Source organism: Colius striatus, chromosome 3 (genome assembly GCF_028858725.1).
Source record: "Colius striatus isolate bColStr4 chromosome 3, bColStr4.1.hap1, whole genome shotgun sequence".
NCBI lineage: Eukaryota > Metazoa > Chordata > Aves > Coliiformes > Coliidae > Colius > Colius striatus.
The window spans coordinates 72,925,168-72,939,655 of NC_084761.1; the positions used below are offsets into that span (position 1 = coordinate 72,925,168).

At 38.2% G+C, this 14,488-nt stretch overlaps 1 protein-coding gene across 2 annotated transcripts; it reads left to right on the plus strand.

The window, feature by feature from the left end:
• Positions 1-3,778: 3,778 nt before the first annotated feature.
• GNPDA2 (glucosamine-6-phosphate deaminase 2) lies at positions 3,779-14,396 on the plus strand. 2 transcript variants are annotated; one of them, XM_061992325.1, is made up of 7 exons: positions 3,779-3,877; positions 5,417-5,584; positions 5,878-5,975; positions 6,432-6,614; positions 6,931-7,115; positions 7,211-7,385; positions 10,739-14,395. In XM_061992325.1, exons 2-7 carry the CDS (start codon positions 5,457-5,459, stop codon positions 10,795-10,797), a joined length of 828 nt encoding a protein of 275 aa, XP_061848309.1. In that variant the 5' UTR covers positions 3,779-3,877; positions 5,417-5,456; the 3' UTR covers positions 10,798-14,395. The 2 variants fall into 2 exon arrangements, with proteins under 2 accessions (XP_061848309.1, XP_010206769.2); XM_010208467.2 differs by lacking the exons at positions 3,779-3,877; positions 5,417-5,584 and having other exon boundaries at positions 5,713-5,975; positions 10,739-14,396.
• Positions 14,397-14,488: the final 92 nt, after the last annotated feature.

Below are 14,488 nucleotides of genomic sequence, written 5' to 3' on the forward strand. Positions count from 1 at the left end.
TTTGTTGAGCCCAAGGGAGGAGCAGATTAGGGAGAGAGTTATAAACATGTAAACTGATCTGGAGGGAATGTAGGAGGAGAACAAATGAATGCTTGCAGAGAAATATCCTGGCACACAATTATCAGCATCAGTTCCCTCTACATGGCAAAATTAAGTAGTACAGAGTACTCCAGCACTGAACCCCTACTTTGAAGAACCGAAGAGTTCACCTGAAATAAGGTAACAGGGTGATGGTACGATATTTAAGTCACATGCCTTTCTCCTCAACACCTTTACTGCTTACTCTGCAGTGATCGACTCATGTTCAGAACCAGCTGGTGCTGAGTAACTGTCTGTTTTGGTACAGTTTCTGCTGGAATCCATATAAGAAGCACCAACACATGTCAAGTAAGAACAGAAACGGAAAACAAAAGCATAGGGTGCTTATCTGTTACTGTGCATAGTTTCACAAACTGCCTCAAAGTCGTGCCTATAAAAATTAAGATGGTGCTAAATACTAGCTAGATGCCTCACTCATGTCTCTGTTATTATACTCCTGGCATCACAGAATCTGATGTTTCCTATTTTACTGGAAAATGGTTCCAATGGGATTTTTGCATAAAACATAAATCCAAAAGATGTCACATGTCATGTACTCCCCAGCTCATTAGAAATGTGGTGAGATCTAACCAAGGAAGCTTTGAAGGAAGCTGTTGACAAGCACAGGGAGGTGCAAATATGTGAAACTATCTTCAGTCTTTGCAAGTATTGAGCAAAGCTGCCAAACAGATTGAGTCCCCTCAGGCTTATGTCCAGAAGACAAAGTTACCAGAAATTCAGCATGCTTTAGTCATGGGAAAACAGAAGGCTATTGACCTTGTGGCATTAAACAGAGTACCAGGGGTAATTACGACTATCTCCACATTCTTTCAGAGCTCTGAAAAGCAAAAACAATCTTCTCTCCACTGCAGTTTTCTCCATACAGTCCTCACCCTCTAAAAGGTTATACTTGCTATGATATTTTGTATTCTTATTCTCCATTTGCACACCTGTTACACAGAAGAGCTTAATTCAGCAAGGTGATAAGAGACTTTTTTTTTTTTAAATCTTTTTGTCAATTACTTGTTTTTCAACCTCTATTGGCAAATATCTTCATTGCAACCGTTTATCAGAAGCATGTCAATGTCCATTTCAGTAATTTTCCTTCATAGGTCCCAACTTTGAGAGGATCCTTTGTTCTTCAAACTAAAAAGGAAGGAATCTGAAGGAATAGCCACCTTGTTAAAAGACTGGACTCAGCATAGGTTCAAGTAAAGTAAAACTCGATGCAGCTTGGTTACTACTGAAGTACATCCAGTTTAAATTCCTAGTCACTTAAAAACAGGTTTAAAAAGAGCAGCACAAAAACCACCTCATCATAGCAGATGTATAAAAACCACAACCAGAGTGAATTAATTAATGCTTAACAGAAGGAGAAAAATAAGAATAAAAGGAGGGATAAAAAATCACAGAAGCAACAGGAAGAGACTGGAATTTTAAACACCATGACCATAAATCTCTAGTTATGCTACTCAATGAAACCTAATAAGGAATTAAGATTTTTGCCTAATTGCTAGCAACGACATTCTGTGCATATAGAGCATTTTGCAGCTGCTACTAATTAGAAAGGAAAATCTGAAAAATGACTTGGGGAAAATCATACTCTAGGCATAAGCATGCTAACAAGGAGAGGCAGAACTGGATATGCTCACAAAAGACAGGGAATTTGAGAGCGTGTTTAATAGAAGCAGTTGGTAATATTGCCAAGTTTGCTAAAAGGCAACAGACACAGATCATTTGGAATTTAGAGGAAAAAGTGCAAAAAGTTCCATCGAGCATAGAACAGTATATCGCATATCCTCTGGCCTCCTGGAGAATATGCAACATGCAGAAGCCTATTAGCTGAATTTTAAGAGCCTTTCTTCAGTGATGAACATAGCGAATTTTCAAATTGTGGAAACAAACAGAACTTGTGTGAAAGATCTGAGTTTCCTCTAACAATTTGACATGCAGAGTGATGAACAAGGCTAGTGGACTACAGTAGGATAAGGAATATATGGTAGGGTCATACATACAGTGTAGACCTAGGAATGGGACAGGGGATGGGAAGTCTGAAAGTTGAATGACATTGTTCTGCTAAGAGAAAACAGGATAATGCAAATGGCTCTTCTTGCTGTACCATTGATTTGGGCATGTTCCACTCTCACCTGTCGAGGTAGTAGGTAGAAAGCCTATGCTAGAGTACAAAGCCTTGGAAACAATTGGCCAGCTTGAGATCAGGGTAGTAAAGATTGTAGGGAAGCAGAGAAGCCTGTTGTTGCTACAAGCTGGCAAAACTAAGGATGCAATGAACATGAATAGACAATCCTAACAGGACAACAGGGAGCTGATGAAGAGAGAAGCACTGATGGATACTTGACCATGAGAAATTAAGTAGCCTCTTACTTTGAGTGTACAGTTCAGAGAACAGGGCTCACCAGGGGAAAAGGGTCTCATCTACGACTCTGGGGATGCAATTTCAGGTCCACACGTGTGTAGTAATAAAGAAATGTGTTAACTAGTCTCCTGTATGCAGTAGGTTACCACCAAAATGTTACATGTAGTGCATATAGGTAGGAAAAAACCCACAGAATGTACATCTAGAAGGGAAAATGTAGGTTGTTACATGGGATCACAACCTCCACTGCAAGCATACTCTGAAACAATGAGAGCAGTGGAAGTTTGCAGCATGACTCAACAAATCATGCTACAGAATACAATATTCCTTAGCGTCTGGTAAAATCTCTGAGATAAAGATTGTATTGGAGGAAAGGGCATGGGCTAAATCAAAGCTCCTAGTATTGGAAAGTTACATTCAAATAACGGACCGATTTTGAAGCAAATTGTATTTTTATTGGTTGTCTGCAAAGTGCCAAACTCCACTAAGATATATCTCTTCTCAGAAAAATGCAAAGGCACATTTCTTGCCCTTGGGAAAACATTACTCAATCTTGCTAAACTACTCTGCAGTATTTTTAGTCAGGTCACCAGAAAACATATTATGATGTCCATGTATGACTTCAGATTATCTTTACACACTCTCTCCCTCCTTGATTAGCTTCCTTCCCTTTCAGTCATGGTATTTTTCCTCATCCAGTTGTGTTGCCACCCAGTAAATAGATTTATCCTTGTCTGCTCATACAGTAATGCCTCAGTGAAGCCTACAAAGTATACAGAATTATATAGAATGTGCCTTTAACCTCCAGTTTCCCTGCTGAAAGCACAAGGGCCACTTTTTAAGATTACCAACCCTTTGCCAACCAGCAAGGCCTTCTTCAGATCATAGTTTAGCAACACCTACAAAACTGTCTGGTTTTAAAGTAAGAGGGGAAGTTGATGCTTTTCTCTTTCTTTGGTAATAACTATGAACAACACTTTTTTGCAACATTTCAAGCAAATACTTAAAGGGGACCATCCCTCATTATGATCTGTGTGAAAAGGCCTCATGAGAAAGCCCTGCTCTCGTTTAGCCTATGAGGCAGGTATTTCCGCAGCAATTTCTGCACGCTGCCAGCCACCAGCAGCTCTGGAGGCCGTTCTCTGCGAGCAGGCACCTCCATGGCGCATGCCTTCCCGCTACGGCACGGGCCAGCAGAGGCATCAGGCGCCCGCATCGCCGCGCGGGACACTGTCCCGCACCTCCCACGGCCCGCCACGCCGAGCCCGCCCCGCGCATGCGCGGCGCTCCCGGCCTCCCCAGGCGCTTCCGGGTTACGCGCCGGCGGGCCGGCTGCTGCGGGGCGCTCCGGCCAGCCGTCTCCTTCCTCCTCCTCCTCCTCCTCCTCCTCTCCCGCCCGCGGCTGTGCGGGCTCTCCCGAGGGTGAGCGTAGCCGGGTGGGGTCGCGCTCGCTGGTGGGGCCAGGCTGGGCCAAGCTGGGCTGTGCTGCCGGCTGTGCGGGGCGGTGGGTAAGGGGACCCTGGGCGGTTCCGGGGGAGGGGACGGAGCGGCCCGGCAGTAGGTCTCTTCCCTTATTAGTGTAGATCCACCAGTTCACCGAAAAAATACTCTTAGGTGAAGGTCCGCGGTCGGTCATTCAGGCGCCTTTGGCGAGTCGCACCTCTTAGGGAGGAGCGCCGTGTTCCGGGGTAAAATCATTACAGCTTTATGTGGCTGCCCTAAAGCTTCCAGATCTCTGTCTGGCGGCCTGTTTTTTATGTCCTCTTTGAGGAAAGGTGAGTGTCAGCTGCCTGGGTACCTGTGGAATAGCATTTCTCTGCAAAGGTGAGTTTGGTTTGACATGGCTTTGCTGTCCAGGGAGAGGAAGCCTCGTACTCAGGACAAGGTGGTGGTCACTTCCTTCCTTCAATGGGGATGAATGGATGTCATCCTCTTAAGGACTACTGCAGTTTTAATACGTTTCATCTAAAACTAGCCTCGTGTTTCAGGTCAACGAAGTAGCATGTGTGAGTGAGTGGTGGTTTGGCACTTTTTCGGCCTTAGGCTTTGGACAGCCGTGTTCTTTTCTGGCTAATGCCAAGCACCCTCAGAAGTGGAAAGAGAACAGAATGCAAAGTGGTTAAAGAGCCTCGGCCTTTCAGATAATTGCCTCACTCCGTGAAGCAGAAACTCGTGGAAGCAGAAACTCATTTCACTTAAATGCAAGAGATGTTTAGCTTTAACAGCTAAGCTTGTTTTCTAGATATTCATGTTGATGTTGATATGGTTGTACTCAAAGTCAGAGCCTATGAAAAATGACTGACTTCTATTTAAAGTTGTGTTGAAAAAATGTGACCTCAGGTATTTTTTCCTGTGAATTTAAAAAAATTCAAAATGATGTAACTTTTTTTTCAGCTAAATAATCTTACTGAAGCATTGTTATGAAGCTAGAATGGGACTGAAAGGAGTTTTAGTTGTTTACTTCCAATTATATATTTTGAATATAGAAGTGTGGGGTTATTAATGAGCCTGGTTTTGAAATTTTAAGCATTCAAGTGGTCATAAGAAAGAAGTCAATCTCAGTGTTTGGTTTTATTGCAGCAGTTTCTACTCAACTTTTATTTCAAGCAGAGTTATTTCCTCTTTTCTTACAGTATCAGCTAATTAAAAGACTGTAGTTCAAAATGGCTTGTTCTCGTTTTCTTTTTAGTTTTTTTCTACAAGTTACTTTAAATTAGTGTGGGAATTTTATGGGATGTTTTGGCTGCAACCTATCACTTGGATTCTGTAGCATTTCTTTTGACTGTCCAACAGTCCAGCATGATCTAGGACTGCGAGAGTGCAATATGCTTATGCAAGTTAAATATCCTTTATTTCACACTATATGTCATCAGTATAAAAGGTCATTTTTTTGTATTTTGTATCTAAGAGTTTTACATATTCATATGGTGCTTATTTTTGCAACTTTGCTATTTTCTTCAGGTTTAAGATCATTTTATCATACAACTTCCTCACTGCCATAATGAGGCTAGTAATTCTTGAAGATTATGATCAGGCTAGTGAATGGGCAGCAAAATATATCTGTAACCGTATTATCCAGTTCAAGCCAAGTCAAGGAAGATATTTCACACTTGGTCTACCAACAGGCAAGTTTTATTCAAAGCTTATATTCTAGCTTATACTTAGAATTATGTTTGTATTATTGCCAGCATACAATATTTAAAAGAACACAAATATATTTTGGTAATACTTCAACATATTTCTTTTTAAATACAGATGTGATTTGTGTAAAAAGTTGTGATAAAGTTTGAGAAGCTGAGAAATGCTAAATGGGAAATAACAGATATCTTCCATGGCATTATAGCGAAATTTGACTGAGATACAAATATGCTGAAAATGTGCAGATACATAGAACAGTTGAAAAAACTTTATTTAACAGGGAGTACACCTTTGGGATGCTACAAAAAGCTGATAGAATATCACAAGAATGGAGATCTCTCATTCAAGTATGTAAAGACTTTCAACATGGATGAATATGTAGGTAAGATGGTGTTCTAATTATTTGAGAAGACACTTTATACCAATATTCTTTTTTTTTTCTATTATTAAAACTCTTAAATCATTTGTCAAAGCACAAGGTCAGGTTTGTGTCGTCTTAGGGATTTTTCTCTATTTCTTTATCTACAAAATGCAAATAATAAGCGGGTGCATTCTGGGCTAAATTTGGTGCTTCGCAATAGTTCTGTAGAAATTATGCTGCCATGTAATATTGTGACTGTGTTTCCTTTGAAGATCTTACACTCTTTGCGATAAAGTGTATGGGAGGCGAATGTAAATTACCTTGTGCATGCCAACAGGAAATCTAAGTACAATATCAACTACTGCTTTATCTGACTTAGATTTGCTTTGCATGTCACACATTGATTACACATAGACTAGAATTAAGGTTGTTTGGTTAAATCTTGTAATATGTTAATTTCACTCTAAATGATTTCAGGGCTTCCCAGAAATCATCCAGAGAGCTATCATTCCTATATGTGGAATAACTTCTTTAAACATATTGACATAGATCCAAATAATGCTCATATCCTTGATGGGAATGCTCCAGACTTACAGGCGGAGTGCGATGCATTTGAAAAGAAAATTGAAGAAGCAGGGGGGATTGATCTGTTCGTTGGAGGTATGAGGAAATGCTCTATGGTTTCTTACAATTCAGACAAGTACACTCTTTAATCACTGTTTTCGAAACTTAGCTAAACCCATGTTTTTCAGTTGTGGTATAAGAAAGTTCTGTGACAGAGAATCGGTATGAATACCAAAGCAGAATGATTGGTGTCCAAGTTTCTAATAACTTAATTTCAAGTAAGTTTTGAATGCTTTTTCTTGAAAATGGGGAAACAAAAGGAAAGAATGAGTCATTTTATTCGTTTACAATGTTTGAGGATATTTGTTGACTCGCAGGTTTGGAATGATTTACTTTTTTTAACTTTGAAAAGGCATTGGTCCAGATGGCCACATTGCATTCAATGAACCCGGATCAAGTTTGTCTTCAAGAACAAGATTAAAGACTTTAGCAATGGACACCATTTTGGCAAATGCTAAATACTTTGATGGAGACTTATCTAAAGTACCAACTATGGCGCTAACAGTTGGTGTGGGTACAGTGATGGATGCTAGAGAAGTAAGAACTCATTTAGTTCTAGTTGCATGTCTCTGTTTTCAAGACTAGTTGGTATTGATACTGGGATGGAAAGTAAAGAGACCTTTGTTTTGCAGGTGATGATTCTTATAACCGGTGCACATAAGGCTTTTGCGTTGTACAAAGCAATTGAAGAAGGAGTCAATCATATGTGGACAGTTTCTGCTTTCCAGCAACACCCTCGTACTATCTTCGTGTGTGATGAAGATGCTACTTTAGAACTAAGAGTTAAAACTGTGAAGTACTTTAAAGGTGAGCACTGAATCAGAGGTTACATGCATTTTTTTAAATACCTAGTTTTAAAATTATATTAAGTCCGAGGCTTCCAGCACATTTCAGTAGCTAATGTGTGACGTTGTATATTCCAAATTATAAATATTAACTTATTTCTGATCAGTAGAAAAGTGCTAGGAGGCCTAATTTGTGCTCCTTACATTCCTAACAAATCTAATTGGGATAAACATTTCCTTTGCTTCCAATTTGAAATGATAGTTCAGTAGTCTTCAGCTATATGTAAAACAACAGCAGTCTGGTGTTCAAGAATACTGTCCTAAATATACTGGAAAGTTTAACTGAAAATTTATATATTTATTAATCCTGATATATTTTCATGCTGCTTTTTGCTATCTGTTGTAATGTGCATCTAGTAAACTTGAAATGTGTGATACAGACTTTGAAGCTCAGTTAGGACATTTTTCATAGAGTGTAATTAGCGTTAATCTATATTGACTTGGAATACATAGCACCCCTTTCCTGTGCATTTCATATTTGTATTAGTATATTGAGGCAAACTTCAGTTAAGTTGGGGTTTTTCATAGTGAGACTTCAGCGATGCAAATTCTGTTTCAGTGAGACTGTTGAAGCTAAGAAAAGTAGTTTTCTCCTAACTATATTAGTATAGCAAATGTGATTGTGTGACTTGCAAATCTTTCTTACTAGCATGGATATCTGTAGTAGTTGAGGCATCTGAGATCAAGATTGTAATTTATCAAGTTATTGTTTACAGCATTAAATCACCAGTGTCCATATATGTATTAGACTGCAGATTGCAATTCTGGCATTAATGTTATTTTTTTTTTTTTCTTTTTTATCCTGATCTCATTTGTAGCCAACTTGTTAGTATTTGGATTTTTTCAGTATGCTCTTCTCTGCTATTGTATTAGGAGTGGAGTGTTTTAGTCTCTACCTGTATCACACTGATAGACAGTACTTACTGTTGTTTTCCAAGATAAACTCTTCAACTGCTTGGCTAAAACAGTATCTTGCATTTCACAGAAACAAAAGCTTTGCTTGGGAAAGATACAAACCTAACATGGAACTACTGAACATTGCTTTAAAAACATCAAGGGCTACAGTATATGAATGTGTGCTACTGTGTCACACTCTATTTAATTACCCTGTAATACAGAGCAATAGAATTCTTTAAAAGATTGTTTACTTTAAACTTGCTTAACTTTACCTACTCTCAAATCAGTGAGATTTTCCCCTTTTAAGATGGAAGAGAAATCCAGAGGGGTCAAATTTGGAATAATTTCTCCAGGTTAGACTTCTTTGGAAGCTAGGTGGTTCTTAATATTGCTAATTATGGCAGCTATTTACTACGCTTTTTTCACCATTTAAAAGATCTCAAGGTATGACGTGAAACTTCAAATCTTGTTTTATAATAAAGTACTACACGGCTGGTAACTAGAATACCTCTTACTCTCCTTCACTTTCTTTCTAATCTTACAAAAACCCATTAGAGGCTAAAATGATTGAGTGAATTTAGTTGTTCTTATTGGGAAAAGGCAAGGTAACTTCCTTGCAGAATAATGTAAAAAAATAGTTTTGAAGTTACTAATTGTTTGCAGATAAGACAAGGATGGTTTGTCTCTTTTCAAACTCTGTATGCTTTCTTAAAACGATATGCAGAAATCTGTTTATTCAAAGCATACTTGAATGTAATAGTGAGACTTTCCTTTAGCATCTATCAAGTAAAGAGGCTGCTATATACAATTTTTTTAAAGATTTATAACTGTTTTTTCCTGAAACATTTTCACTAACAGGATTTAAATGTCCTTCATTAAAATATGGCAGAGGCAATACTATGTAAGCATTTTTCATGCATCTAGGAAGTGGGTAATTACCTCCTTTTCATTTCCCTTTTTTTAGAAGAGAAAAAACGTTGGTAGGAAGTGAAATGCTCTAAAGCTCAAAACTTGGTTCTAGTTTGAGTAGCGTGTGCAGCTGTTACTCTTTCAGTACAATTAGCTTTTCTATCAAATGTATACTCAATACACTCAATGCCTGAAAAATCTTAGACTTCATCTTTCCCATGTATATCAACACATAAGCTATCCATCATGAAATATAAGAAATTGTTTTCTTACTTTGCTTTCTGAGGTTTGGGTTTTTGGCAGAAATATCTGAAGCTATGTTACTACCCCTAGAGACAAAATGAGATGAGTTCTCGAGTCAGTTACTAGTGTGTTTGCTGTATACTGGGGAAGGATATAGTAACATCTCTGTCTTGTAATAGTCATACTGATCAGAAACAGATGCTGCACAAAATGCCTTTTGTTGTGGTCACCTACAGTAGTGACCCCAGATTGTACAGTTATTCAAATTCCATGTTGCTGCAGTGACACTAAATTTTTCACCAGATGTCATGTAGCAAAAGTATTGAATATTCTTGGCCATAGATAATCACTAAAATGTGCACTACTGTCAGACTTCTTTCTTGGCTAAAAAAAAAAATATCTCTGCTTCTAATGTTGCATATTCAATTTGTAATTTTATAAGATCATCTTTGGTGCTAATTACTTTGCAGATTGTGAACACTGATCAGTCAATGTTATTAGTCCTTAAGGTGAAATGAAGCTAAAAACATACCATTGAGCAAATGTCCCACATACCTAGTTGTAGGTAATGTTTTATTAAGTGGTAACAAAGTAAATAAAGAAGCACTCTTTTTTAATTCTCTTCAGCACTTTCCAAAATTGAAGTATCTGAATAGTAAAAAACAATACTTCTCATATCACAGCTATGGATCACTTGTATATGACCAAAAAAAGCCCAGCTAGAGTAGAAATGAGTTGCACTACTGAAGTTCTGAATTCGCATTAACTAGCAGCCTGGATGCTTTTAGTTTGTGATCTGAGGCAGCCAAAACCAAGTAGTGTTATTTATGAAGACAGTAATACCACAGCACTAGAGCTTTGCAATTCAAGCTGTCAAAGTGTCAGTATATGTACTTGTGATTTTTATGATAAACTGTGGTAAGAAGGAATTTTATGTTGCTGTTACACAGTTTTTAATGCAAAAGAAAGATGGGTAAATTGAATGTATTCAATTAACTGTGAAGTATTCCAGGTGTACTTTATGGTAGGTCTGTTGTCAGAGAACTGATTCATCCCTGCTAACTTTATACTGAAGATGTGATTAATACTCAAGTCCCACAGTAATATAGATGCTGTATTTAACTTCTATTGTAGCCATTACTATTCTCTCCAATGAACTATTGAAAATGTATACTTTGAAATAAACTCAAAATAAAAATGTGGGTAGAAAGACATGTTGAAAAAGTATAATTAATGTAAAGCTGGCCTTATTGCTTTCCTCCTAAGGTTTAATGCATGTGCACAATAAGCTTGTGGACCCACTGTACAGTATGAAAGAAAACTGAAAGAAGAATTGAAGAGGAACTCCGTGTGGGTCAACAGCAAGTTTTAGGTAGCAGATGAGTTCACTGCTATGCAATATGCTGAAAACTGTTTAAAATGAGGAATCCTAGGTACTGTATTTTTTTTAAAGGTCCAATATCTGTACATTCACATTCCACCTGTTTGCTGTGTTGTGCATTTTGCTTTAACATTGGGAGCTCTGTTGTTGGCTGGCACATAGCTACATGAACAGAACAAAGCTGTGGGAGAGTGCATGCTATGTGTTGGGGGGGAGCAGAGCACTTACTCTAGCACAGCAATGTAATGCATCTGCCTTGTGTTAAGAGAAAATGATCCTTTATTTCCAGGATTTTTTAATTTGGGGCTTTATTAGTGTAACTACATTTTGCATTTTTGTCTCTAGGCAGAATGGTTTTGGCCTCTGTCAATAGTACCAACTTGTAATAGTTGTACAATTTCTACTATGAAATGTTCTGTTTACACATATCTAATGTACACTGAGCTTTTGCACTTGGTTGCCTTAAATTTATCTTGAACAGTTTTGGGGCATCTCAAGTCCTGCTGTACAATCCAGGCAAATAAAAATATAAAAAAACAGTGCCTAAAATGCACCAAATTCTTGAACGGTATAACTTACTCCACATATATTAAACTTCTACGCTAGCACTTTTCCTCACATCTATTTCAAATTACTGTAGGAATTTTATATTTTTGGTAACTGAGCTTTATACAGAAGGAAAAATCTAAATCTTCTTTTCTAGAGGTACCTGTTTAATTGTACCATTGATATTACTATTAAATGCCTGAAAAGAGGTTAACTTACAAGAACATTATGTCTGCAAGTTTAGCACATAATCATTTTAAGTCAACTGTTAATCACTTTGCAATAGTTACCTCTCATTGTATCACTATAAACATTGAGCTGTTACAAGGAATGTTATTTCCTACTTTGAATCTAAGTAAAACCTAAATATAAATCTGTAGCTTCAAAATTGTTTTGTTTCCAGTATAACTTGACATGAACAAAATATTTCAAAGTTTCAGGTTAGGAATCTTGTGCCTTCTTCCGCCTCAGGAGCAAGTTGAGAGTTTATTGATACCTGGTTGGACCAGATGGTCTTTCAAGGTCCCTTCAACCCTGGACTCTGTTCTATGATTGTATGAAATTACAAAAGTCTGTCTAAAGCACCAGGCCTAGTGTTTCAGTTATTCATGGTAGATTCAAGAAGCACAGATTTAAAAGAAGGTTTCTCAACTTTTGCACTTGCACTTTTGAAGCATAATGCAACATTGGGGGGAAGTTGAAAAAGACCACTTCAGGAAAATGCTGTTACATGGAGTGCATAGGCCCACAAAATGCATTTTTAGGCTTGCTTTTAGTCATGCCACGTAAGTAGAGATTTGACTTTACAAAATACTCACTTTTTGTAAAACCAGTGTTTACCTTATAAAGCTGTCAACTATGCAAACAACTATGTTGTTTTGCCTCTTAGCCTGCAGTCCATCATCAAAATCTAAATGTCAAAACAAGCATTTTCAAGTTCAAGAAGTCTTAAGTTACTGGTTCTGGGGTAAAGGAGTGCCTCATCTATTTTAGCATTTTATTCTCCTTTCTCAGGAAAAAAAACCCAGGTATTGGGGAGGGAGGGGTGAAATATGTGACTAGATACAATTAGGTCATTTTGTGCCAAAAACTAACTGCTTAGTAGGGTTACAGTAAATTAAGTATTAAAGTCCTTTATCTGAAAACTGACATATACAAGTCCTCTCAGAATTAGACCATAAATTTGGGAGTTTTCTGCTTCAGATGACTATATAAAGCTAAAAGACTGAGTTCTTCTAGTCTCATTCTCAAAGCAACTTTATCCCTGCATGTAATGTTCATTAAATAATATATATTTGATGTGTCATACTCAGCACCTTCCATCTGGGCAGCCCATTCCAGTGCTCCATCACCCTCACAGTGAAGAAATTCTTCCTTATATTTCTTTGAAACCTCATGTGTTCCAGCTTGTACCCGCTGCCCCTTGTCCTATCATTGGACATCATTGAGAAGAGCCTGGCTCCATCCTCCTGACATGCAGCCTTTATGTATTTTTAAATATTAATGAGGTCACCCCTTAGTCTCCTCCAAGTGATGCTCCACTCCATCATTCTTGTGGCCCTGCACTGAATTCTTTCCAGCAGCTCCCTGTCATTCTTGAATTGAGGGGCCGAGAACTGGACACAATATCCCAGCTGTGGTCCCCTTCTACAAGGCAGAGTAGAAGGGGAGGAGAACCTCTTGACCTACTGCCCACAGCCCTTTTAAGACACCCCAGGATGCCACTGGCCTTCTTGGCCATGAGGGCACAGTGCTGGCTCATGCTCATACTGCTGTCCACCAAAACCCCCAGGTGCCTTTCCCCTACACTACTCTGAGAGTTCATTCCTCAACCTGTACTGGTACATGGCATACATCCATCAGGGCCCATGGATTTATGTACATCCAGATTCCCCAACCAATCCTTAACCCAGTCCTCATCAACCAAACAAAACTCCTTTAACCTGACTTTCTCTGGAGTCTGGGGCTCCTGAGGACAGCCTCCAGCAGTATAGACTGAGGCAAAGGCAGCATTCAGTAACTCTGCCTTCTCTGTAGCCTGTGTTACCAGGGCACCTGCCTCATTCAACAATGGGCCTACACTGCCTCTAGCATTAGTTTTATCTGCAGTGTATTTGAATAAGCTCTTCTTATTGTCATTGACTTCCCCTGCAAGGTACAACTCCAATGAGGTTTTAGTTCTCCTAGTTGCCTCCCTATATCCTCTAACGAGTCTTATATTTTCTCTAGACTCAGAGTAATACAGGCTGAAAGGGATCTCCAAAGGTATTCAGTTCAATTTCATGTCTCCAAGGATTTTCCCTGTTCATCTTTGTACTTGAAATAAAAGAACTAGTTTATAATTAATCAATCTCTCATTATAGGTAAATGAGTAAATTTAAGAGCAGCCTTTTCTGGTGATTGAGTACTTCACTAAGTATTACTGGTCTTTTCTTCCCTAAAACATATTTAGTAACAAGAAATGAAGATATGTGAAGATCCAAATTAGGCCCTGAAGATCTAAACAATAAAAGCAGCTTAAAAACTGTTTGAGGTAGGCCTGTACTTGTAAACGCATGGTCATTAAGTTGTGTTAATGATTGCTTTGTTTACACTTGCAAAAGCAACATTAAGCACACTTAACCAGAGCTTTCAACTGAGAACAGTAAATGAACACAAGTAAAGCTCCAAAAAGTACACAAACCACTCCAAAGAGTTCTTTAAAGCCAGAATTGGTTCTGTCAGTGGAGCAGTTACATCTTACGTGTTCAGGTTTTTTTTGAGATGTACAGAGCTAGGCTGGATTAATGGTAAAGTGACACACTAACAAGTTTAAAATAAATAGTGTGGTGCATTAAAAAGAGTCATGACAAGGTTTTTTCCTGATGCGGTTTCCCATCCTGGTGCTTTCCTGACCACAGCAACTTTAGAAAGCAGAAGAGGAAATAGCCTGATACTTTTGTGGCAAGAGTTCAAACTTTTTTTTTTTTTTTTAAACAGCACTGTTGTCTATACAACTTGCAATGCAAAAGTAAAATTGTTAACTTTTTAAGTGTTAAAAGTATAAAAACAATGAAACCCAATAAAAACCAACACAAAGAAAACTTTTA

Coding starts and splice junctions, on each gene's coding strand:
- GNPDA2 (XM_061992325.1), top strand. CDS start 5,457: ATGAGGCTAGTAATTCTTGAAGATTATGATCAGGCTAGTGAATGGGCA. Junction 5,976..6,431: donor CAACATGGATGAATATGTAG/GTAAGATGGTGT, acceptor AAATGATTTCAG/GGCTTCCCAGAAATCATCCA. Junction 6,615..6,930: donor GATTGATCTGTTCGTTGGAG/GTATGAGGAAAT, acceptor AACTTTGAAAAG/GCATTGGTCCAGATGGCCAC.